Source organism: Mesoplodon densirostris, chromosome 9 (assembly GCF_025265405.1).
Source record: "Mesoplodon densirostris isolate mMesDen1 chromosome 9, mMesDen1 primary haplotype, whole genome shotgun sequence".
Taxonomy (NCBI): Eukaryota; Metazoa; Chordata; class Mammalia; order Artiodactyla; family Ziphiidae; genus Mesoplodon; species Mesoplodon densirostris.
Genome location: NC_082669.1, coordinates 71,303,450 through 71,330,968, shown reverse-complemented (window position 1 = coordinate 71,330,968; position 27,519 = coordinate 71,303,450). Strand labels below are relative to the sequence as shown.

Here is a 27,519-nt window from a genome sequence, read left to right as displayed (position 1 = left end):
ACTTTTAGTACTGTGTTGAAGATAAATGACAAGAGTGGGCATCCTTGTTTTGCTCCCGATCTTAGAGGAAAAACTTTGAGCTTTTCACCATTGAGTGTGACGTTAGCTGTGAGCTTGTCATATATTGCCTATATTATATTGTCTATACCTAATTTGTTGAGAGTTTTTTTTTTTTTTATCATGAAGGGGTTTTGGATTTTGTCAAATGCTTTTCCTGTCTCTATTGCAATGAGCACATGATTTTTATCTTTCATTCTGTTAATGTAGTGTTTCACATTTATTGATCTGTATATGTAGAACCATCCTAACATTGCAAAGACAAATCCCACTTGACCATGGTGTATGATCCTTTTAATGTGTTGTTGAATTTGGTTTCTACTATTTGTTAAGGATTTTGGCATCTGTATTCATCAGGGATATTGGCCTACAATATTCTTTTATTTTTATTGTCTTACTTCAGTGTCAAGGTAATACTAGCCTTGTAAAATGAGTTTGGAAGTCTTCTTTTCTCTTAAATTTGTTGGAAGAGTTTGAGAATGATTGGCATTAATTCTTGTCTAAATGTTTGATAGAATTCTCCAGTGAAGCCATCTGGTCTTGCAGGGTTTTTTTGTTGGGAGACTTTTGATTACTAATTCAATCTCCTTACTAGTTTTAAGTCTGTTCAGAGTTTCTATTTCTTCCAATTCAGTCCTGGTAGATTGTATGTTTCTAGGAAAGTATCCATTTCTTCCACGTTGTCCAATATGCTGGTTTATGATTGTTTATACAGTTTCTTATGATTCTTTGTATTTAGTTGTAATGTCCTCTCTTGCATTTATGATTTTCTTTATTTGAGTCTTTTTTTTCTCAGTTCAACTAAAGGCTTGTCAATTTTATCTTTTCCAAAAAAAAAACCTCTTAATTTCATTGATTTTTTTCTATTATTTCTTCTCTCTATTTCAGTTATTTCTTCTCTGATGTTTATTTTCTTCCTTCTAATTTTGGGCTTAGTTTTTTCTTCTTCTTCTAGTTCCTTGAGGTGTATAGTTAAGTTGTTTATTTGAACTCTTTCTTTTTTCTTAATGTAGGCGTTTATTGGTATAAACTTCCCTTTAGAATTGCTTTTGCTGCATCTCATAAATTTTGGTATGTTGTGTTTCCATTTTCATTTGTTTCAAGATACTTTTTGATTTCCTTTTGATTTCATCTTTAACCCATTGATTGTTCAGGATTATATTTGTGAATTTTCCAGCTCTCCTATTTCTAATTTCATACTGTTGTGGGCAGAAAAAATACTTGATATGATTTCAATCTTAAATTTGTTAAGACTTGTTTTGTGACCTAACATGTGATTTATCCTGGAGAATGTTCCATGTGTGCTTGAGGACAATGTGTGCCCTGATGCTGTTGAATAGAATGCACTGTGTATATGCTTAGGTCCAGTTAGTCTAAAGTGTAGTTCAAGTCCAGTATTTCCTTAAAGATTTTTTTTTGGATAGATAACATCTATCCAATGTTAAATTAGGTATTTAAGTCCCCTGGAATTATTGTGCTGCTGTCTGTTTCTCCTCTCCCGTCTATTAATATTTGCTTAATATAGTTAAGTATCTTAATGCTGGGTGCATATAGATTTAGAACTGTTATATCCTTTTGATGAAGTGACCCCTTTATCATTATATAGTGACTTTCTCCTTTGTCTCGTTACATTTTTCAACTTAGTCTGTTTCACCTGATAATATATTAATATATATATATATATATATATATATATATATATATATATATATACCCCTGCTTTCTTTTCATTTCCATTTGTGTGGAATACCTTTTGTCATCCCTTCACTTTTACTTCATGTGTATCCTTAAAGCTAAAATAAGACTCTTATAGGCAGCATAATTGGGTCTTGCTTTTTATTCATTTAGCCACTCTATATCTTTAGATTAGAGAATTTAATCAATTTATACTTAAAGTAATTATTGATAGATGAGGACTTATTTTTGCCATCTTGTTTTCTTTCTGTTTTGTAGTTTCTTTCTTCCTCTCATGCTATCTCCCTTTATCACTTGATGATTTTTCGTAGTGGTATGCTTTGATTCCTCTATCTTCTGTGTATCTACTATAGGTTTTTACTTTGTGGTTATCATGAGGCTTACATAATACATCTTATAGTTTTGAGTCTATTTTAAGCCGATAACAACTTAACTTCAATTGCATATAAAAATTCTTCTTTTTACTTCCCTTGTTCCCATTTTATGCTTTTGATGTCACAGTGTGGATCTTCTTATATTGTGTATCCATTAATAAATTATTGTAGCTATATTTATTTTTAAATGCTTTGGTCTTTTTGTCTTTATACTAGAGTTAGGTGATTTACACACCACTGCTACAGTATTAGCGTATTCTGAATTTGACTGTGTAGTTACTTTTACTAGCAAGTTTTATACTTTCATGTGTGTTCATGTCACTAATTAGTATTCTTTCGTTTCAGCTTGAAGGACTCCCTTTAACATTTCTTATAAGGCAGGTCTAGTGATGATGAACTCCCTCAGCTTTTGTTTGTCTGGGAAAGTCTTTCTCACCTTCATCTGAAGGACAGCTTTGCTAGGTGAAGTATTCTTAGATGGCAGGTTTTTTATTTGAGCATTTTGAATATCCCACTTTCTCCTGGCCTCCAAGGTTTCTGTTGAGAAATCTGCTGATAGCCTTACAGGGGTTCCCTTATATGAGATGATTTGCTGTTTTCAAAGTTCATTTTTTGTCTTTGATTTTGACAGTTTTATTATAATGTATCTAGTGAATTTGGGAAAGGTCACGTATGAGCCTCCTGTACTTGGATGTCCATATCTCTCCCCTGAGTTAGCAAGTTTTCAGTCATTATTCCCTAAATAAGATTTCTACCCTGTTATTTATATGTTTATTCATGGACATTTTAATCTGAACACTCAAATCTTTCTTTAGCTCAGGGGATAGTTATTCTCTTTTTTTTTTTTTTTTTTTTTTTGCTTTAGCCTCTCTTTTTTGAACATATATTATTGCTTTTATCATATTTTTTATTTCTTTTTTTCTTATGTTCTCAGAGAATTCTATGATTGGGTCTTCAAAATGACCAATTTCAGCTGTGTAAATTCTGCTATTCAACCTTCTTTTGAGGTTTTAAATTAGGCAAATATGTTTTTTTAATAATTTCTGAAAGCTCTTTTTTTACCGCAGCTTGTTTTAATTGAATGGATGAAGAATCCTCTTAGACTTCTGTGAAGATAATAATTGGAATTTTCATTTAATACTGTCTATTATTCCTTATACTGAACGCTCTTTCTCGAGTGTTCAGTTCATTTGCTCATTTATCTTGATGTTTTTCTTTCATCCTATTTGTGTCACATGATTTGGTTGTATATTGATAGTCTGAATTAGTTACTAGATTTATTTGTATCCATACTTATTGGTGGGGTCATTGGTGATTATAAATACTTACCTACCAGGCCTCTCCCTTACATGGCAGTAGCTCACTATAGGAGTCTGTTGTGACTGGCAGATTTCAGGACATGTGGGAACCCATCCATTCACCCCCACCTCCACCCTTGACTGCATAAACTCAGGAAGGACTTGCAAGGTTGGCAAAATAATTTGGTGATTTCACTACTATTCTAAGAGGCCTTCCCTCCACTACTCTTCTTAAAAAAATCTCTGGATCTGTGTGTGCCCCTGAACTTCCTTATACTTCTTACTTTCTTATTTATACTGTCTTACTTCTCTCTCCAACCCCAAAATCCATATGAGAAGGCCTCTTATCCTGCAAAGACTGAAATATTCAGTCTTTACAATGGGCAATAAAATAAGCAGTCTTGTATCTCTTGTCTGGATCTAACATAAACTTTATGAGGATAAGAACAGTATCTATTCTGTTCACACTGTGCTCACTGCACAGTGCCTGGAACACAGTAGGTATGCCATAAAAATTTAGTAAATTTTTAGACATAAATATTTAGAAAATTTGTTAGACAACTTTTGTGGAACTAAAAATATTTATAAGCTTTACCTAGTAACTTTTATTCTAGAAATTTATCCTAAGGAAATATTCAGAGATGCTCACAGTGTTTTAAGTACAAGGATGTTCATGTTAGTAATTGTGAAAAATAAAAACAACTCAAAAGTCACAGCAGTGCTTATATAAAGCATTATATATTCTGTATATGGTTGAATATTTAATAGATATTCTTTTTATTCATTTATCTCTCCAGAGATACAGTTTTCGGCAATCAGTAAAACCCATTTTATCTTAACCAAAGAACAGCATTTTGATATACTTTAAATAGAATGACTATTAATCATGCCTTTTAAATTACCATAATTTTTAGTAATATTATCTGATAGCTTTATTTATTTATATATTTATTTATTTAAAATATAAGAACAAATAAATGGAAGTTCATTTTGATGTAATCATAGTATAATGGACAGTCAGTAAATAGAGAATATTTTTGTTTTATTCCAGAAAACAGCTCCTTGAACATGGTGAGGTAAAACTTTCTTTTTAACCTCTGCTAGATTTGTGTATTATATTTTAGTTCAAGGATAATTCACAAAGGTATAACTCTGCTGTTGATACACCAACATCAGTGCTTAAGTGCTTCAGCACTGGTAGTAAATTTCTGCTCATCCTTCCCACTTTTTAATCTGCTCTCAGTTTTGAACAGTAGTAAGGACTTGACAGCCAGAAGTCTGATTTATGACCACAGAGTATAATTAAATTAAATTACCTTCCTTCATTCATTCAACAATAACAAACATTAATTTCTAACCCGCTGAGCTAATCAGCTACAAGCCATCAGGGTAGGTACCCGTGGCCCTGTGACTGGTGGGTTTTTGCCACACACAGACCTGATGGTCAACCAGTTACAAGCTTAGCTGTGTTATAGCATATAACAGATGGTATAGCGATGTTCCTGCCCTCAGATATGTCTAATTTTTCAACAGAGAGCAAAACAAGATAGCCTTTCTTATGGTGCTAAATTATTTTGTGACATACAAGTGAAAGACCATCATGGGCTAGAAATACAATTTCCTAAGTAATAGAACTTTGAGTCTTAAGTGGCAGGTCAAATTTACAAGAGAGGGCAACTGAATTTGAACTTAATAGGAATAGTTTATGATGATAACTAATATTTTTTAAATAGTTACTATGTGCCATGCACTGTACTGTTTTGATTCTCATAATAATATTATTCCCACTTTGCAAATAAGAAAATTATGTTAATTAAATGATATTAGATGTTACCGAGATAAACACTAACATTGAAATGATTTAAATCAGTAGAAATTTAATTATTTGCTCCCATAAGGTTAAAACCAGAGTTCCTGACTAGCAGGTAGTTCTCCAACAAGCAGTATTTGAGGGACCCAGACTCCTTCCATCTATGGCTCTGCCATCTTCAATATGTGGTTTTCAGACTTGATGTGTACAAGGCAGCAAAGGAGAAAGAACATGGAAGATTGTCCACTGGAGGCTTTGTAAGGCTGGAAAAGATAGAGGCACATCACTTCCTTCTCACAGCCAGAACTCAGGCACATGGCCACACCTGACTGCCAGGGAGGCTGGGAAATGGAGTCTTGCTGTGTGTTTAGGAAAAAGAGCAAAGGGATCTCTGCCAAGGACTAGAGACCTAGAGAAATTAAGTAGTTTACCTAAGGTCTCACAGCTAATTTGCAGTAAATCTTGCATTTAACCACTAGCAATCCATTTCCAGTGCTCTCAGAGGAGTAGTCAGCACTTACCGCTTCCTATGTGCAGGGCATTTTGGGAGAAGTTGTTTGATAATTTTATTCTCACAGCAACCCATTGACAGTAAGTACTATTATTTTTTTATTTTACAGATGAAAAAAACTGTGGCATAGAGAGGTTAAGTATTGATAACTTGCCTAAGGTCACAAAGCTAAAGTGGCCTTAGCTTTGTAGAGCCAAGGACTATGAACCCAGGCAGTGTAGCAGCATAATCCATGCTGTTGGCCATTCACTCTGATACCGCCTAATGTGAACTGTTTCTATGTAAATCAGGCATGTCACATTATCCAGCTTACTAGTACACATTCGTACTTCATATTTTATCATACAATATTTAAAACCCACCTCTTTTTAGAAATATAATATTCCTTAAGTTTTTGCCTCTCTTTCTCACATAGTTTGCTACCTTCTCATTGTCTTTCATTTCTCCATTTGTCCTTGTTTTGCCCATCTTTCTTTTTTCTATTAATTCTGCATACTTATCAGTTCAGTCTTTATTATGTGCCTACTATACTCCAGGTTTCTGCTTTTATGGAATTTAAGGTATAGTAGAGGGGAAAAAATGTGACCACATAATTATATGTGCAATGACAAAGGAAGATACAAAAGTAGTACAGAAGAAGTGATTAAATCTGTGTTTGGAAGGGATGGGGTAGTTAGGGAAAGGCTTTTCAAATGACTATAGAGGAAGAGTTTACCAAAGTCAAAGGATGCACGTGTGCAAAGAAGACAGAAGGTAATAAATTTATCCAGAGCTACAGGCAAATCAGTGTTGCTGATGCATAAAAAAGGCAAGAAGATGGGAAAAGAAAGCGTTCAGACTATGATGCCTTTGTATGCAAAGAAGCTCGACTTCATTCTGGACTTTTTTGTTAAGTTGGAGATGGTATGGTCAGATCTGAGTTTCAAATACTTTAAGTCTGTTGGCAGTAAAGAAGATGTTTTTTTGAAAGGCAGTAAGAAGTCAAGCTGACCAAAAAAAGGACAGTGATAGCAAATCTTTTAATTTTTTCAAACTAAAGAGGGTATGCTAAACTCCTGATGTATAGGCATGTATAGAGATTTAAATTTCTAAAAATAGTAGGTCTTATGGAAGGAGATTGTAGATTTCTGAGCAGTAGCAATGAAGTGGCTCCTAATCCCACTTCCACTTGTGACTCACACTTGATAAATATCTGTTTGGTTTGGGATGGGACTGTTTTCACCTTAGGGATGATAGGGTGTGAGAGACACAAACCCTGATTCACTCTGAATGTGATATGATAGCAAAAGATTGTACATTCCAGCTTGTTTCAAAATTAGGTGAGGATCCCTTAGGATAATTTTTTCACCGGGGGGGTAAGTTCTAAATTCCTTGCTTTGTGCTAACCCTCTGAATCAGGGATAGTCTGCAAACCTCAACTCACTAAATTAACCCCTACTGGCATGATATTGATTATTAAAGTTTGTGAGATTAATGGATACTGTTGTGATTTTTCCTCATAATTTAATGTATTTGTGTTTTATTTATTCCATCAGATTTGTTTCTTTTAGCCAACTTTTTTATGTTATGGGCTTAGAAATTAGTGAAGGAGTGCCTAGTAATACACAGGAAAGAAAAGAAAGGAAAGAGATTTAGGAACAATATTTAGTCCCAGAATGTCCTAATACTATGAAGAACTGGTGAGAAGATTGGCTAGGGAGAGAGAACATTCAGAGTATTCACTCCTGAATATTCTTTTGACCCACTCATATCTCATTTTGTCCATGACAGAAAGTCCTGCATCAGCCTTCACTTTTTTCTAATCCCTAGTTTATTACATTATGTGATTAGTTTATATTAGATCCTTTATATTTGAAGTCTGTTTAGTTTATGTTTTCTATTATAAACAAGGTTTTTCTATTACTTACAGCCAAAGAGCTTTCTGTGACATACAGCTGAAGGCATCTGAACTTATATAGAGCTATTCAGCTGAAGAAGTGAAATGATATGGAATTTGGGGGAAGAATGACTTCTTTTGAGAAACTGATATTGAGTGACATATTTTGGGAATCTGCACACTTCTGTATTCACAGACTAATAGAACTATGTTGTTGAATAGTTTGGAGAGAAAGTATAGGGTAGTAGTTAAAGACAATGACTCAGAAGCTAGACTGGACTCAGATCTTTGTTCTTCCACTTACTCAGCGTGTGATATTGGCTAAGTTATTCTACATCTTTTGGGGAACAACAAAAACAACAACAATCATAATAGTACTTATCTTCATATGGTTGCTATGGGATTATATGAGTTACATGTAAGGTCCTTACAATAATGCCTAGTATAAGTTAAGCATTGTGTAAATATCCACTTTGACAGTGTGCCTTCTGGATCAAAATTTCAGATCTAATATTCTGCTCCCTGTTAACTGTGCTAGTGAAGGGCATCTCTTTAGCATGCTCTCAAGATATCTTCACACTGTCCTGTGAGGTAGTTTTGACAGGAACAACTCGCTATTTGGACTGGCTTTAGTTAGTCCTTGCTTTCTTTCTTCTTGGTAGCTGCTACCTCACATTTTACCCAGTTGGGCTCACTTATTCCAAAGATGAGTAGTAAACAGTTTCCTGAGCTTCTCTTCTTTCCTTCCAGCCTCTAAAAAATGTTGTGAGAATTTTCCTAGTAATTTTTATATGGCAAGAGGTACCAGATTGACAATGGCATACATACAATAGTGGTTTTTGTACTATACTTTTGGACTGTAACCTTCTGTCCTCCACTTGGTAGTTAAAAAGAAGGCTGTCTTATAGAATAGAAGATAAAATAACTATGGCAAGAGAGCTTTATGGAAAGTCGTAGCCCAAGAGTAAGTGAATGCTTAGGAGAATTTGGGTGAGAATAGAAAACAAACATAAGTGATGCCATTTGGGTTAGCTATTCTGTGTCATCCAGCCACAAAAAGCGTCATTCAGGGAAGACAAGGTAATGGTGGGGATCTTTCAAGTCTCCATATGAAAACAGAGTCCTTCCTTCAGCCTTTAGATGATAGAGGAAAGTCAAGGAGTATTACTACCTTGGATTTGATTTTGGTGATGTGAGAAATTGTTGCTAAAGTAGAAGTAACAGAAGTTAGGGGAGGAAATGATAGTGTCATCCTGTGGCTCAAAATAACCAAAGGAAGGAATACTGGGAGAATTCAGATGTGTATTTGTATTGATTATCCGTTATCTATGATGGTCTGTTTCTAGATACCACATTTTAAGAAGATGACGGACAATCTGTACAACATTCAGAGTAGGGCAACCAGAATTATGACAACACACAACTAATGATTGAATTTTTCTGAATATTTACTCTAAAGATAGAAAGCTTTCTAAGGTTGAAGGTGGGAATAATGCAAAGTCATAATTATAGTATTTAGATAATCGAGAACTGTCATGCACAGATGGGTTTAGACCAATTTTGTGCAGTTCCATAGGTGTGGAAGTTGCAGGAAAACATTAGTTCAGTTTTAGAAAAGATTTTCTAACATGTACAGCTATCCGTCTTTGTAATAGGTACTCCTATGGCATATTCCTTTTCAGGAAATAGTGAATATTCAGTTTATAGATTTATAGAAGTGATCCCTGTTTTGGATAGATGATTAAAGTAGATGGCTCACATAACCTACCAATCTGTGATTTAGTGGTCCTAAACAAAAGGACCTATCTGAGGATGAAGTCTGTTGATGTCTTGTCTTCTCTCCAAAACGTGTTCCTGATTTTGTCCAAAGGTGAGTTTGACTAAAGAAAAATGAAGGACTGATTTTGAAATAAATGTTCCACATTCCAACTCTGGGTTCAAGAATTATTTAAAAAATTAACAGATTTTCCATTTTCAAATATCATTTAGAAAAGGAAAAAAGGTAGCTTTAGGTACAGTTTTTGCCATTCTGTTTTAAATATAAATTATATATTTCTGATTATAAGAATAGCACGTGTCTTTAAAATTTGAAAAATGCAGAAAAATCACCATTCAGAAATAATTTCTGTTAACTTTTTAGGTATATTCTCTTATAGCCTTTTCCCCCTGTGCATGTATATACACACATAGATGGTTTTCACAGAATTAATATTATTCTGTAAGTATAGAGTTTTATATTCTGAAAACTTTTCCATGCCATTAAATAATCTTCCAGTATGTAATCTTTTAATGGTTGTATACATGTGAAAATGCAAAAATTCACTTCAGCAATCATCTTTGTAGAAGCATTTTTGTGTTTTGATTATTCCCTTAAGTTAAATTCCTAGAACCAAAATTTAAGTCAAAGGAGTTGGCTCTTTTCTAGGGTCTTGATAAATATTGCTAAATTACAGAAATATACAAATTATTTTGGTGTGTTTCATGGCATACTCTCTAACACTCTATTAATTTAATATTTGTCAATTTTTTAGGTGAAAATATTATCTTTACTATTTAATTTGAATATTAGTGAATTAGAACATGAATATTTAGTTGTGCTTACTTTTGGTTGTATTAATTCTTTGTCCATTTTTCTAGTGAGGAGTTTGTTGATATTTTATGAATATGTCTGTTAGAAAAGTTTTGGTTGAAACCTTTGCTCAGAGGAACCCCATCTTAAAATGGGATGTCCTACTAATTAGTACAAGTATTTATACAGTTCCACTACTTCTAAAATAATCTAGTTTGTGTTATGATTTTTGTTGCTGACTGAATGACACAAATTTGTGAAGCATCCCATATTTTTATGTCTCTGTGACTCCCTTTCTCACCTGGTGTAGGTCCTTGCTAAAATGCCACCTCTTTGAAGAGGCCCACTCTGATGATCCTAATTACACTTGCAACTTCTCCTGCCTGTGGTCTCACACCACACCCTGCACTTCAGTCTCCTTTCCTGGCTCTGCTTCCCTTTCCATTGCACTTACCACTTTCTGATAGACTGTATGATAGATTTTGTTATTTGCTATGTCTATTTATTTTCTGTCTCTCCTTAGTAAATGTACTAAAATGTGAGCCTCATAGGACAGGAATTGCTCAGTGTTGTTTTGTTCACTACTATATCCAAAGCACCCAGAACAGTACCTGGCATGTAGCAGGCATTTGATAAATCTTTGTTGAATGAATGAATAAATATTAATAGACTTATTACTAACTTAAAAGATCCTTGCCCTAGTGAATAATAATAGTTTTAATATACTTTATTTTACATATATTAATTTAAAAAATATATAAAGTGAAAATGTAATTTTGTTTTGTGTTTCTATAGCTAATTTTTCACACATTGCAGTTGTTTGCATTTACTTCCCTTGCCATTTTAATTCTGAGGCTGAAGCTCTTTTTGACACCTCACATGTGTGTTATGGCTTCCTTGATATGCTCTCAGCAGGTAAGGTATTCATTCTTATATAACTACACTATAACACTACAGCAACTACGGTGTAGTTACCATGGCTTTGCTGAGTAATCCAAACCATAAAAACACTTGGTGTTTTTATCTTAAATGATTTAAAATGTTAGTTCATGATTCATTATAGAGTAAGAAAAGAAAATTCAGGTAGCTTTGAAAATTATTCCTAGATTTTAGCTGATAATTCTATGACTTTCCCCTCTATTAGTATCCTCTCCACAAATATAGTTTTTTGAAGTTCAGGTCAGTGTAAGAGATCCTTGGCCTGTCAGAACTATCCTCAAGTGCTCTTGTAATACTAGAGAAGATGCAGCGTAATTGCTCTAGTATTGTCTTGTTGGGCTTGGATAATATGTGGGGAAAATTGTCGATTCTGGGGTTCTGTTACTGTATGCAAAGGAGCTAGACAAAGTAGCTAGAATTTTGGGACCAAGTTATTTCTAGAGACACCTTATTTAGTTTTGATTATAAGTGTCTTGCCTTAGAATATCATAATGCTTATATTCCTGAGAGGAATATACTTGTCAGAACTAGTGAGGTTTCCCTAGTTATTCAAGATGTCCATAAAAGGCAGCCAGATGTTATGGATTTAGTTCCAGGATGTTTCAGAATTGTGATTTGCTAATCTTAATTCCTGGTAGTAAATCAGTACTAGAAGGATCAGGTATTCCTTCTTTATTTCTTTTAAGAGGAAAGAAAGCTCCATTTTTTTTTCTTTTTTTTTTTGCGGTATGCGGGCCTCTCACTGTTGTGGCCTCTCCCATTGCGGAGCACAGGCTCCGGACGCGCAGGCTCAGCGGCCATGGCTCACGGGCCCAGCCTCTCCGCGGCATGTGGGATCTTCCCGGACCGGGGCACGAACCCGTGTCCCCTGCATCGGCAGGCCAACTCTCAACCACTGCGCCACCAGGGAAGCCCAGAAAGCTCCATTTTTAACTGGACTCCAATTCCAAAATATTTGCTGTTTTTAAACAATAGGTGATGATTATTATATTCTGTATATTGTTAGTATCAAATGGTAATCCACCTTGGTTTAGGTAGAAAGGTGGTAGTTTATTATTGACCCAATAGCCCTCTTCATATAAGAATTATAAATAATTGGTTTCTTTCATTTCAGCTCTTTGGCTGGCTTTTTAGGAGAGTTCGTTTTGAGTATGTTATCTTTGGCATTCTAACAGTGATGTCAATACGAGGTTGTGCAAACCTCCGTAATCAATGGAGCATAATAGGAGAATTTAATAATTTGCCCCAGGAAGAACTGATACAGTGGATCAAATACAATATCAGACCAGGTATGTAGCTGTTTGGTTATATGTATAGCTAGCACACACTCACGCACACACATTATTATTATATGTTATTATACATTTGCATATATTGTACAGTTATCATTTCATATATATGTGTATGTGTGTATACATATAAAATTTAAAAATACATATGCATTCATACCTTCACAGATGTTGAGCATGGTAATTTCAGTGTTCACCAAATCAAACCTTTTTAAAAGGTGATTTTGTGTCATCTTTAAACCCCTCCTAGGTACCTGTCAAAAAGAATTTTAACTGACTTTAAGAGTTATTGATTGTTCACAAGTTATGTGCTATAACTCTGAGATTATTGTATTTTAACCATAACAGTGACACCTCAAAGGAAAAAAAAAAACCTTTAATGAGAACTTTCACACCTGTGACAGGCCACTGGAGAAGATAGTTTTGACTGTGGGGAGGTTAACAATACCTCTCCCATCACTTTCATTAGTGCCTACTCTCTGCTCCATGTCTGTAAAACCAGTCACATGCAGAAGAGTTAAAATCTTGGATATTCTGTTTTCTTCACTAATGCATCTCAAAAAGATGAGTATACATGCTATTTTTAAATACTTTAAGATATTCTTTTAGCTTATCTTCTTTTCTTGCTATCTTTATCCAAAACCACCTCAAGCAGATTGATATTTATTTCACTTTTGAATACCTTTCCAGAGGATAAATATATTCTACATTATTTTCTGTAAGTAACCTATAGTCTTGTCCTAGACAATTTTTGACATTTCATAATTTTTTTCTGGCACAAGTTCTTCACTATGGTTTATTTAAATTTACCCTGTGACTCCTTGAGCCAGTTTCTTCTTATCTCTTATTTGGTAGCCATCATTTTACTAACTAGCTATCATTAAGGTAAACTCTTATGAACTTCAATGCAGATATTTGGCCTATGGCTTTCAAGGGGTGTAGGTGACAGTGCCTCATCACTTAGAGCTTCCAGGTTAGTTTAATCAGAATTTTTGAATTAACACTTTACTGACTTATTCCCTGTAGTACAATAGTACAAGGTAGCTAGTCCCTTTACTCTCCCTTGCCCCTCCCCACTTACAGCTGTTTTTCCAAAGCTTTAAAAGATACCTGCTCTTTTCATGTTTGCTTGTGTCTTTCTTTGTTCCAGTGTTTGTCTTGGGTTCTTGGCAGAGAGAGCCTATGTTTGGCAACTTACCCTTCTGAGATAACTCTCACAAACTCCTACCTCATTTTTGCCTCTTCTTTGATCTTACCAATCTTTCTCATCGCTGTATTATGAGTTCTGTCATGGTTACCACATGGTTTATTAAATTCTATAGTAAAGGTGGAACTAGAGCTTACATTCAGGTCTACCATGTAAGGTTGTATAGTTTGTACACAGCACAAAGGTGCTTAGTTGGGAGGACAAGTGGGAACTGATATCCAGCTTGTGGTCCACTTACCAAGTCATGTATGTATTAGTGAGGCTTTGTCAAGTTAAAGGATAATTTTTTTCTAATACATGCAGTAAGCTAAGTGGAGATTTAAATATATTATAGAAAAGATCCTATTGTTTCCCTGTCACGCTCATGTTTACTTTGCCCCCAAGAGGAAAGAAGCATTTGGGGAGTATTTTCCCCTTCTCTCTGTTTCATAGATGGTTTCTTCTCAGTGCTTCCAGTTCTTGCTGAACAGGCTTACCTAGTTTCTTCTGGATGACCCTGGCCCTGAGCTTTGGCTCCTTCTAACCCAGAGTTTCTCAAGCTTGGCACTGTTGATATTTGGGGCTACCCTGTGCATTGGCAGAATATTGAGCAGTATTCCTTCCTTCTATCTGTAGATGTCAGTAGCCCCTCTCCCCCCACAGTGTGCTAACCAGAAATGTCTCCAGAAGTTGTCAGTGTCTCTAGGAAACAAAATCACTTCTGGTTGAGAACCACTGCTGTAGCCTAAGAGCTTTTCATCATTAATTATTGAATCTTACAATAATAAATACACGTCTACTTCAATTTATTTATGTATTTTCAAATTTAAGGCATATAAAGAGATATTCATGCAAAGTTATATTTATTTATTTACTTACTTATTTTTTAATAAATTTATCCATTTATTTATTTATTTTGGGCTGCATTGGGTCTTTGTTGCTGCACGTGGGCTTTTTCTAGTTGCAGTGAGCAGGGGCTACTCTTCGTTGCAGTGCCCGGGCTTCTCACTGCAGTGGCTTCTGTTGTTGCGGACCATGGGCTCTAGGCACGTGGACTTCAGCAGCTGTGGCACGTGGGCTCAGCAGCTGTGGCTCACAGGCTCTAGAACGCAGGCTCAGCAGTCATGGCGCATGGGCTTAGTTGCTCTGTGGCGTGTGGGATCTTCCCGGACCAGGGCTCGAACCTGTGTCCCCTGCGTTGGCAGGCAGACTCCTAACCACTGCGCCACCAGGGAAGTCTCCAAAGTTACATTTAGAATGCTTAATTATATTTGAAAGTAAAGATTCAATTATTTACAATTGATCTGAATAATATGCCTTGTTCTTATTAGTGATTTTACTGTGCTGATTAAAAATGACAATAACCTTCCTAATCATATAATCATTTATTGTACAGGAGTGCCAGGAAGTAAGTATTTGGTCTTTTTGTCTCCCAAGAGACAGAACTAAAACTGAAGCCAGACAGTAGATTTTAGTGTAAGACTAGTTATAACCAAAAGGCAATACATTTATACAAGCTATTACTCCAGAAAGTGCTACTAACAAGTAATGATATGGTTTGATGAAATGTATACATTTATAAAGTCAAACGGAAACTAAGAAAACTTAGTTATGAATATTTAAAGGTGATCTGAGGGAAGAAAACAATGCTTTCATCTGGAAAGTTCTCGAGATTACAGTTCACAACCCACAAAAGTCACTTTAAAACATGTACCATAAGACTTGCCCTTTATAATAGTCTCCCAGTTCCTAGAACTTTAAACTACTGGAAAAAGATATCAAATTTTACAATTCTCTCCAGTCCTGTGTGTCTTTGTAGTGCTGTCTCTTAGTATAGCGCTTGAACATGGTAGTATGATGTAGTGAAGTGGCTAAGAGGGTTGGCCCTGATACTTCTAGCTGTGCAGTCTTGGGCAAGTCACTTAACTTTGCTGTGTCTCAGCTTCCTGATCTACAAAATAAGAATACATAGAACCCACCTCAAAGCTGTGCAAATTAAATTCTATAATCCTAGGAAAAGTATTTAGCAGTTCCTGGCACCAAGATAACATTTAATGAAAGTTGGCTATTGTGTAGACCATCAGTAAATATTAAGCGAAGAAAAAGAATGCTGCCAATGATCATTATTTAAATGTACTTCATCTTTCTTAATCTGGGTTCAAATATTACAGATAGGTAACTTTTGGTTTTCTTTAAAACATGTTAAGGAATATAATCTTGTTTTCCAGATGCTGTTTTCGCAGGTTCCATGCCTACAATGGCAAGTGTCAAGCTCTCCACTCTTCACCCCATTGTGAATCACCCACATTATGAGGGTGCAGACTTGAGGTGGGCAACTGATAGAATACTTCAACCAGACACACTAACGACTTCTACTGACTCATAGGAATAGGGAAATTTTTATACACACACGCACACACACACACACAATCACTCTTATCCTTATATTTGTGCTAGAAGTTAAAGAATAATAACCATTCAGAAATTACAGTACATACCTGTTGACTTAAAGTAACCTTAATGAACCTCTGAAAACTGAAAAATACAACACCCAGTTTTTCTCAAAGTGAAAAATATGTCACATTTATGGCTAGCCTCTGTGTGTTTATGTGGGTGTGTGTTCCAGTGAAACTCCTAAGTAATGGTAATAAGAGTGGGGATAGATTTGGCTCATGGCCATAGTTTGCCAACCCCTGTTCTAGATTCCACAGCCCCTCTGCCTGGTTTAAGAAACCATTCTTCATCTTACTTGTGGCCAATGATTAGCCTTTTTGAACAGATAGAAAAGGTACATGAAATTTGCTATATTAAATGCTTTTATGAAACTTTGGGGTGCTCTTTTGCTAGCTGATTATGGGAACTCTGGTTTCCACTGAGGTCTGAAAGTTTTGTTTTCCTTAAATGACTGACTTTTAAAAATTACTTTAATCATTCTAGTAATTGGGTAATCATTTCCTTTTAGTGTATTTTTGGCTTATTGTTAGAGGTAATATTTTAAATTATTTAAAGTTTTATGTTTGGTTGTGGAGATTGGGCATTCTGTATGCTTGAAATCCTAAGAAAAGTCTAATGCATAATTGATAATTTGTTCAGGATTTTAGAAAAACCCCCATTTAGGGCTAAACCATCTGTTGTACCATATTTTGGTAAGCATCCCTGTCTCTCAAGCTTCTGTTAAGTTCCTTTCTCTACGTGACTACTACCCTAGATGCCCACTGTCTAATTGTTCTATTTGCTACATTCAGCTTCAACTCATATGCTTTTCAGAGTTTCTATGAATGAAATTATCTACTGAAATCTATATTTTCACTATATTTAGCCCCTATCTGAATTTGTTCCAGATTATTTTATGAATTATGCAAAGCAAATTTTATATTCTGAACTATTATACTGCTACCTACCTCTAGACTCTAAACTGGTTTATACACTAATAAGCAGTACCTGCAAAATTCAAATTGCTGTAAGTTTAAGCACTTGCAAAATATAAGTAGACATGTGGCAATTGCTATTCCCAAAATAATTCATGCTATTTGGGGTCATATATAATCAATGCTCCATCCAGTAAGCATTGAGGTTTTAATTTGGTAACAAATCTATTATCATTTGTTTTAAAATTTTTAACTTGTTTGAATTTAAAGAGCTCGGACAAAAATAGTTTATTCTGCATATAGTCGAAAATCTGCAAAAGAAGTGAGAGATAAGTTGGTGGAGTTACATGTGAATTACTACATCTTAGAAGAGGCGTGGTGTGTTGTACGAACTAAGTGAGTATGAGCCCTGTGGTATATAATATGGTATATTTTAAAACAACAAATGTTTTACTTTATTACAGCAGTCCTGATTCTTTAAAAATTTTTATTTTAAATTAATTCCATTAAATTGTTGCCCTGGTATTTTATTTAAAATTATTTCATGTAGGAAATTAAAATTATACTATTATTTAAGCATAATGTAATTTTTTTAAGTATAGTATATTTTGCTATCCTAATTTTTTCATTTTAATTTAACATCTTAAATGTAGCTTTTCTCCATAATCTTCAAATTTTTATAACCTTTTTTTTTTTTTTTTTTTTTTTTGTGGTACGCGGGCCTCTCACCGCTGTGGCCTCTCCAGTCGCGGAGCACAGGCTCCGGATGCGCAGGCCCAGCGGCCATGGCTCACGGGCCCAGCCACTCTGCGGCATGCGGGATCCTCCCGGACCGGGGCATGAACCTGTGTCCCCTGCATCAGCAGGCGGACTCTCAACCACTGCGCCACTAGGGAAGCCCTATGATAACTTTTATTAGAGGTCTGAAATACAGATTTGAATTTACAACCAAGTGAGATATTAGCATTCTGCTACTACAGCTGATTTACATTGGATTTATAAGACTCTTAAGAAAAGTTTCACATAACTCAAAAGGACATAATAAGAAACGTTTCTAATTAACATTTTTTCATTTCTAAATTTTGAATCTCTAATAATACATAAAATTCTAAGATGTGTAATGGATATCTTGAGACCTTTGTTTAGTCTCCTTGATTTAAGAAGTCCTTAGTTATATTAATTTTAGCACGAAGAATTTTCATTTCTCCTATGGATAATTAAGAATTGGCTATAACAGATTTTGAAGAGCTAAGTTTGGAAATTTTAGTAGCTAATTTTTGTATCTAATTTTAAGATCTAATAAATATGTATAGGAAGAAACGGCATCTTGCAAAAGAAGAAACAAATATCATAATGTATATGCTTATCATATTAATTTAATTTAAAGCTTAAGACAAAACATGCTTCAAAACAGCATATTATCACAAATAAAGGTGGACATTTTATGATGACAAAAGGATTAATTCATCAAAAATATCTAACAGTTTTAAATATGCATACCTCTAAACAGAGCTTCAAAACACAAAAAATAAAAATGTGTAGAACTAAAAGAAAAAATAAACAAGGCTTTAATCATAGTTGGAAAAGTTAACATTTTTTTCTCTACTAGGAAAAGTAGATAAAAAGTCAGTAAGCATATAAAAGAGATGAACAACAAATAGTATCAAATAACCTGACCCAACTGACATTTATTGAACACTACAGGAAACAGCTGCAGAGTACACATTCTTTTAAAGGGCATGTGGAATGTTCACCAAGAGAGAACATATGCTGGGCTGTAAAATGATCTCAATATGTTTAAAAGGTTTTAAATCATACAGAATTAAAATAGAAAACAATAATAAACAGATACCTAGTAAATCCATGCATATTTGGAAATTAGGCAGTAAACTTATGGGTAATTTATGGGTCAAAGAAAAAAGCCACAAAGAAAATTTTAAAACACTATTTTTTACTTGAATGGAAAAAGGGATCTTTTAACAATATTGTTGATCTAACTGGATATAATATACAGAAAAAAATTAAACCATGACCCATACTACACCATACACAAAAATTAACTTTACGTGGATTATAGAACTAAATGTCAGAGCTAAAGTTGTAAAGATTTCTTAGAACACAGAGTACTAATGATTTTTGAAAATCAATAAATAGTATATATCAAAATTGAAATATTTTCATCAAAAAGACATTAGGTAAATGATAAGGCAAGCCACAGACTAGAAGAAAATATTTGAAAGCATACATCTGATAAAGGACTTATAAATATAGTTCATATAAAGAAATTCTATAAATTAATAATAAAATGACCGTACAATTGAAAATGGGCAAAAGACTTGGAAAGACATAATTCACCAAAGAAAATGTGTGACTGACCGATAAATACAATTTTTAAAACTAAAATACCATACATTGGAGAGGATACAGAATAATTGTAAATCTCTTACATTGCTAAGGGGAGTGAAAATGATACAACCACTTTGGAGAACTATTTGGAGGAATCTTAAAAAAGTTTAAGCACACATCTACCTTATTACTCAGCAGTTCCATTCCAAAGAACTTAAATAAGAGAAATTAAAACATCTCTCTAGAAGGGGTGTCATAGCAGTTTTATTCATAATAGCTCAAAACCTGTAGGTAACATGTTGCTTTTAAGAATCTCTCTTTATGTTTAATTTTTGTCATTCTAATTACAATGTGTCTTGGTGTGGACCTTTGGGGTTAATCCTATTTGGGACTCTCTGTGTACCTGGAAGTCTGTTTCCTTTCACAGGTTAGGGAAATTTTCAGCTATTGTGTCTTCACATATGTTCTCTGCCCCTTTTTCTCTCTCTCCTCCTGGGACCCCTAAAATGAGAATGTTAGTATGCTTGATGTTGTCTCAGAGGTCTCTTAAACTGTCCTCAGTAATTTTTTTTTCTTTTTTCTGTTCAGCACCAGTGACATCCACAACTCTGTATTCCAGTTCGCTGATCCATTCCTCTGTATCATCTAATCTACTGTTGATTCCTTGTAGTGTATTTTTTTCATTTCACTTATTGTATTATTCAGCTGTTTGGTGGTTCTTTATACTTCCTACCTCGTTGTTAAACTTCTCACTGTGTTCATCCATTCTTCTCCCAAGTTCTTTGAGCATCTTTGTGATCATTACCTTGAACTTTTTATTCGGGATTGCTTATCTCTACTGCACTTAATTCTTCTTCCAGGGTTTTTACCTTTTTCCTTTGTTTGGAACATATTTCTCTGTCACCTCATTTTGCCTAATTTGTCGTTATTATTTCTATGTATTTGGTAGTTTGGTTACACTTTCCAATCTTGGTGAAGTGACCTTCTGTAGGAAACATCCTGTGGGTCCCAGAAGTGCACTCCCCTCTGGTCACCAGAGCTATATGCTCTAGGGTTGCCCCCTGTGTCAGCTGTGTGGGCCCTTCTGTTATGGCAGGCTGAGAACTATGGATGGTCAGGTAGATGTGGCTGGCCCCCAGTCCTGTTGGTTGCCAGGCCCTACCTTGTGTGGAGGCTACTGGCCAGTGGTGGGTGGGGCCAGATCATGAGGCACCTGGCTATACGTTCCAGGGTGTGGCAAAGCTGATGTTGGCCTGCTGGTGGATGGGGCTGTGTCAGGCTAGCTGCTTGACCTGAGTCTTCTCAGTACTGGTACCCACAGGATGGTGGGTCGGGACAGGTCCTATGCTAATAAGCTAGAGGAAGAATTCCACGATGGCGCTTACCAGCACCTGTGTCCACGTGGTAGAACAAGCTCCCAAAAATAGCTGCTACCAGCATCTACGTCCCCAGGGTGAGCTCCAGTTGCCTCCTGCCTCTCTGGGTGACTCTCCAAGATCAGCAGGAAGGTCTGACCCAGGCTCCTTGCAGATTACTGCTTCTACCCTGGGTCCTGTAGTGTGTGAGATTTTGTGTACACTCTTTAAGAGTGGATTCTCTTTCCCACAGCCCTCTGTCTTTCCCAAAAGTAAACCCTGCTTGCCTTCGAAGCTGAATATCCTGGAGGCTCATCTTCCTGATATAGGACCCCGAGCCCAAAGTGGGGCTCTGATCCTTCACTCTTTGGGGAGAACCTCTGCAATTGTAATTATCCTCCCATCTGTGGGTCACTCACCTGGGTATATGATGAGTCTTGACTATACCACACCTCTGCCCCACTTACCTGTCTCATTGTGGTTCTTTCTTTATATCTTTAGTTGTATAAGATCTTTTCTGCTAGATTCTGGTCTTTCTCGTCAATAGTTACTCTGTAAATAGCTGTAATTTTAGTGTGCCCATGGGAGGGGGTGAGCTCAGGGCCTTCCTACTCCACCTTCTTGGCACACCTCCTTGGAAATAATCCAATTTTAATGTAATTTTAATGTAGAGTAAATTGTGATAAATTGAAGATGTCTGTTGTAATCCCTAGAGCAAACCACTTGAAAAATGCAAAAGCAAAAAACAAAAAAAGCCGAATAAGCCAGTAGATGAATTGAATGGTATAATAAAACCTTTTTGCTTTACATAAAAGAAATCAAGAAAGAAACAGATGATCAAAAAAGATACGAAACAAATAGAAGAAAAAAAGGAAAGTGGCAACCCTAAATCAAACAGTATCAGTACTTGCAAATGTGAATGGGGACTAAACACTCCAATCAAGTGTCAGAGTTGACAGACTGAATACAAAAGCAAAACCCAACTATGTCCTTCCTGTAAGAGATGCATTGTAAATACAAATACATGAAGGAAAGGTTGAAGGAGAAAGGATAGCAATGTTACCATGTGAGTAACCATGTATGTAACATATGCTAGATATGCATTATCTAGCATATTCTAAAAAAGTCAATACTATAGTGCAGAAGGGAGATCAGTGCTTGCCTAGGTTTATATTTGGGGGAGAGGACTGACTCTAAAAGGCTACAAGGGAACTTGTTGGGGTGATGGAAATACTCTGTGTTATGATTATGATGGTGCTCACACACCTATACACATTTGCCCATGCTTATCAAACTTTACACATAAAATGGGTGAATTTTATCGTACATAAATTATACCTCAATATAGCTGTTAAAAAATTAGAAACCTGGGCTTCCCTGGTGGCGCAGTGGTTGAGAGTCCGCCTGCCAATGCAGGGGACACGGGTTCATGACCCGGACTGGGAAGATCCCACATGCCGCGGAGCGACTGGACCCGTGAGCCATGGCCCCGGAGCCTGCGTGTCTGGAGCCTGCGTGTCCGGAGCCTGTGCTCTGCAACGGGAGAGGCCACAACAGTGAGAGGCCTGCGTACCACAAAAAAAAAAAAAAAAAATTAGAAACCAATTTTGCCTGACTTCTTCCCTTTAATGACTCTCATGATGGGTTGTTGCCTAGTGAGAAGTATTATTTCATTCAATCCATTCAAAAGGGAAAGAATTGAGGAGAATAAAGTTGGCAGAAGAGCTTCTCTTCCCTGCTTTGGACTATATATGTTTTCATGCTAATCCAAGTCAATTTAAGCTCAAAAATATGAAATATGAAATTCAGGAATTAGATTAACTTTCCTTTAATTTGTCTCATTCTGCTATAAATGGGACTTATGTTTGGATGGCAATACCACTTAGAAAATATATTCATTTATATTTTACTTTGAAAGTAGATTTTTAAATGTATATTTCTGAATGTGCATTGAGCCCTTATTATTTGATTTAGTAATATATTGGTTATTTGGTTAAGTGGAACATGAAAATGCAGCGTATTTTCATTTTATTATCTCTAAATTTTAAACTTACGTTTTTTGAAATGATGCTTTAAAATCTTTAATTTATTAAATTAGTCTCTCAAAATCTAGGAGATATTTTATAATTATATTTCTTCTAGATATGAATGCATTTTTAATACAGATATATGTGCCTGTTTTTTCAGGCCTGGTTGCAGTATGCTTGAAATTTGGGATGTGGAAGACCCTTCCAACTCAGCTAACCCTCCCTTATGTAGTGTCTTGCTCAAGGATGAGAGGCCGTACTTCACCGCGGTGTTTCAGAATCGTATATACAGAGTGTTAAAGGTTAACTGGGAATGAGACTACCCCTTTACACTGTGGTGCAAAGAGGTGCATAATAAACAATCACTTTCGTTTATTTACATTAATAAAATTCACAAGCTTTAATAAGGGACCCTTAAAAAGAAGATAATAAAAGTGATTTAAATTTTTCTAATTGCTAAAAGGTAAATTATTTCATTGTTTTCCATTGAATGTCAGCCTTATTGAGCTTGTCATATAAATGAGTAAATCATCTTAAAGTTTTTTTTTTTTTAGATTTTTTTTATTAGTTTCTGCTTTATAACAAAGTGAATCAGTCATACATATACATCTGTTCCCACATCCCTTCCCTCATGCATCTCCCTCCCTCCCACCCTCCCCATCCCACCCCTCCAGGCGGTCACAAAGCACCGAGCTGATCTCCCTGTGCTCTGCAGCTGCTTCCCACTATCTATCTACCTTACGTTTGGTAGTGTATATATGTCCATGCCTCTCTTTCGCTTTGTCACAGCTTACCCTTCCCCCTCCCCATATCCTCAAGTCCATTCTCAAGTAGGTCTGTGTCATCTTAAAGTTTTAAAGAAGAAAAATATATGTAAAAGAACAATGAAATTGAATAAATCAAGGTTACGTAAGTCCTTTTGGTATCCCACTAGGTGAATTGCTTTGGATTTTCCTTAGTTCCAGGATGTACCAGCTCAGACTCTTTAAACCATTTAGAAGAGACTAATGCAGTCTCTGAAATGACACTTCCTTAAGATCCTCATACTGATCACAACCTCTTTACATCTGTGAGGAAATTTGTTTGTAACCATTGTTTATTAAGGTTGTTTTTGCTTTTAGTAGCCCTCAGGAAAGATCTTTAATAGCTTTTAAAAACTTTTTTATCATTTCAGGTTAGGTATTTTTAAAAGCAGCTTATTTTGTAATGTTTTCAATCTCTTTAAATTTATTTACCCAGCCAGATAAGTATTTTTCACTGATTAGTTCTCAATTTGAGTTCAACAGATTATTAATCTGTCTTTAGAATTCAGTGTTTTTTCTTTTATTATCCAAGTAAAATAAAAGTTTTTACAGTACACAGCCAAATGTAGGGGTTAAACATAATCAGAAACGAAAATCCAGTTAAATTTATCAAATGAAATTTGAAGATTCTAGATCTTGAATGAAGCAAAGGCATTCTCGAAGCCCTATAAGCTCATTGGACATAGTCATTTTTTCTGGTCACCATCTTTCATAATTAATGTATTTTAAAGTCCTTTATTTATTTTTGGTTTTGGATGAGGACAGTAATGTTTTATCGATCCTCTCTCCCAGTATAAAACCTACCCGATAGTAGTGCTTTGAAAAGTGGTAAATAGTTATCTTGAAGATATTGTTGCCAAATGGAAAGATAAATGCTCTCTTTCTCTGATTGATGGATGTTAAATATGCCATAGCTGTAGTATTTTAATGTGCATCTGCTTTAATCGTCGTGAAATTTTTGTAATTCCCTGATTTTTTGCACCTCTACATTTGAGATAACAAAATGACTAAATTCTGTAGATTAGTTCACTTACAATAGGTAGAAGATTACATATATATAATATATACAAGAAAACCAATAAAATTTTTAACTTTTATACTTGTAAAATATCTTAATACAAGATTTGAGGATATGGGGAGGGGGAAGGGTAAGCTGTGACAAAGCGAAAGAGAGGCATGGACATATATACACTACCAAACGTAAGGTAGATAGATAGTGGGAAGCAGCTGCAGAGCACAGGGAGATCAGCTCGGTGCTTTGTGACCGCCTGGAGGGGTGGGATGGGGAGGGTGGGAGGGAGGGAGATGCATGAGGGAAGGGATGTGGGAACAGATGTATATGTATGACTGATTCACTTTGTTATAAAGCAGAAACTAATTTAAAAAATAAAATATAAAAAAAAGATACAAAACAGCTAAGAAAGCATACCAAATTTTATTTATATTTGCATTTTCAGATAATTTGTTTTGGCATAAGTATGGGGCAAAGAGAGAAAGGAGATACAACACCTAACATTCATAAAAATTGAAATAGATTTTGGATGCTTTCATAGGAAATATTTTAAAGAAGTTGGTAGAATATTTTTTAAAACTGTATTAGCTAATAAAATATACAATACAAATATATTTATGTGGATTTATATATAGGGAAACCAATATAATTATTTTAAACTTTTTATAGTTTTAAAATATTTTAATACAAATACAAAGCCACTAAGCCACTAAGAAAGCTTTATTTTAGCATTTTCAAATAATTCGTTTTGGTGTAAGTGTGGGGCAAAGAAGGCAAAGAGCTCTAACACCTAACATTCATGAAATTAAAGTGACACATTTTGGATGGTATTTTCATAGGCAACATTTTAAAGAAGTTGGTAGAATTTAACAACAAAAATGGATGAATTGTATTAACTGAAACAAGTTTCATATAAATATAATGTATTAATATGAATTTGTTATTTTCATGTACTATATATGTTTTAAATTAAAAAAGCCCTTGAAGATTCTTTTGTGTGTTTTCTATCCTCATTCTTTACTAAACACACATTTTAAAATTGAAATCATTCGATATGAAGGTAGAAATCATAGTTTCCTGGATGTATTGACTATGTTTACATTGGCAGTGATCTTTTTTGGCCATTTTAAAACAATTCTGTGGGGCTTCCCTGGTGGCGCAGTGGTTAAGAATCTTCCTGCCAATGCAGGGGACACGGGTTCAAGCCCTGGTCCGGGAAGATCCCACATGCTGCGGAGCAAATAAGCCCGTGCACCACAACCACTGAGCCCCCGCATGCCACAACTACTGAAGCCCACACGCCTAGAGCCTGTGCTCCACAACGAAGAGAATAGCCCCTGCTTACCACAACTAGAGAAAGCCCGTGCGCAGCAACGAAGACCCAATGCAGCCAAAAAATAATTAATTAATTTAAAAAATAAGCATAGCGCACTACTGCACTACTGCTTACTCTTATATAAATTATGCTATTAGATTCTTACCTGCATACATTTTATTGTTTATTCTTTTGAAATCTGAAAAACTATGCACAAATGCTGTGGGTTGAGTGATGGGTAGATTTTTCCTCAGTGCAAGGAAGCATTTTCCTTAGTTTCCTGTCATCATATTTTTGCACGTTTATTTGAAACCATGGTAGAAGTGAGTTGTGCACAAGCTCAGCAATTCCCTCCATCATCGAGTTGTCAGAAGCTGATGTACAGCTTCAATGAATAATATGTGTGTTGTACTCTTCTGCTGCTAATAGACACTACATCAAAAATCATTGAGTACTTTTCATTTTAATTTTAATAAAACTATGCTTATATTTTATATGTTTCTATTATACAAGCAATACAAACTCATTAAGGAAAATTAGTTTTGAAAAAAACAAGAAATTTAAAAGAAGGGGAAAATATTCACCAGGCATTTATTATCTCTGTTTTCTTCCAACGTTTAGGCATAGTTTTTTCCCTTGTTTACCTCTTTTAACGTAAACAGTTTTATGTTTTGTTCTTCATATAGTAAATGTGGAAGTGTTACATATAGACTGTTTTTAATGGCTACATAATATCCTATTTTGTATATAAATATATGCATAGATACCTGTATCTTAGCCATTGTTTAGCTGTTTCCATTTTTGCTACTACATGGATGTATATATAGAACACTGCCATGAATATGTTAGTACATTAAGTTTTTTAATTTTCAAATTGTTTCTGTAGGGTATATTCCACAAAGTTAAATTTCAATAAAAGAATGTGGATACCTGCAAAGCCTTCAATGCAGTTCGCCTCAGATTACCTCTGCAAAAGGATTGTATGCACCACCAAAAATCAGTGTATGATAATGCTCATCTCACAACACTCATTAGCATTGGTTAGCCTTATTAAAAATATTTTTTGCTAATTTGTGACACCCAAAATGGTATTATTATTTTAAGTTGCATTTATTCCATGGTTTGTGTGACTGGATACTTATTCATGTTTGTGAACGGTTGCATTTACTCTTATGTATTGCCTCTTTATATTCATCCACATTTATGTAAGCCCAATCTAGCCCTGAGACCATCTGTGTTACAGATACTCACTGTTGGTGAGTCTCTCTTGTCATTAAGTATTCCATAAAGTTGATAAAAATGCCGTATACGTTCTTACTACTCAATAGGCTGGACATTATGCTTCAGGATATCTAAAATCGTTTATAACTTATACTATATACTTTATACTGTATCCAGTATGTCATATTTAATATTAAATGCCAAGTTTAAAAATCTCAGTGCTGCCACTGCTTAGATAAGGATTCAGTAATCATAATTTCAAGGTTGGACACCATCAACTTTGTAAATTGTGTCTTATGTATGAAACTTCTTAAACCATTATTATTGATCTAATCTGGGCTGCTTTTTATAGGATACAGAAAGCAGAATTATTAAATTTTCAACAGTTTGGGGCCTCATGTGAACTAGTAGAGCTTTATACATTCCATTATTGTCCAGTAAAAACTCACCGTATTCTTATTAGAAAGT

At 35.1% G+C, this 27,519-nt stretch overlaps 1 protein-coding gene across 1 annotated transcript in view; it reads left to right on the top strand.

Moving 5' to 3' along the window:
• The window catches only part of DPY19L2 (dpy-19 like 2), an 87,968-nt gene extending 64,951 nt beyond the window's left edge, over positions 1–23,017 (top strand). The window contains exons 17-22 of the mRNA XM_060108199.1: positions 4,476–4,500; positions 10,986–11,105; positions 12,244–12,418; positions 15,833–15,932; positions 17,243–17,368; positions 22,861–23,017. Coding sequence (XP_059964182.1) covers positions 4,476–4,500; positions 10,986–11,105; positions 12,244–12,418; positions 15,833–15,932; positions 17,243–17,368; positions 22,861–23,017 — 703 coding nt within the window. The remainder of the gene's footprint in view (positions 1–4,475; positions 4,501–10,985; positions 11,106–12,243; positions 12,419–15,832; positions 15,933–17,242; positions 17,369–22,860) is intronic.
• The last annotated feature ends 4,502 nt before the right edge of the window (positions 23,018–27,519 follow it).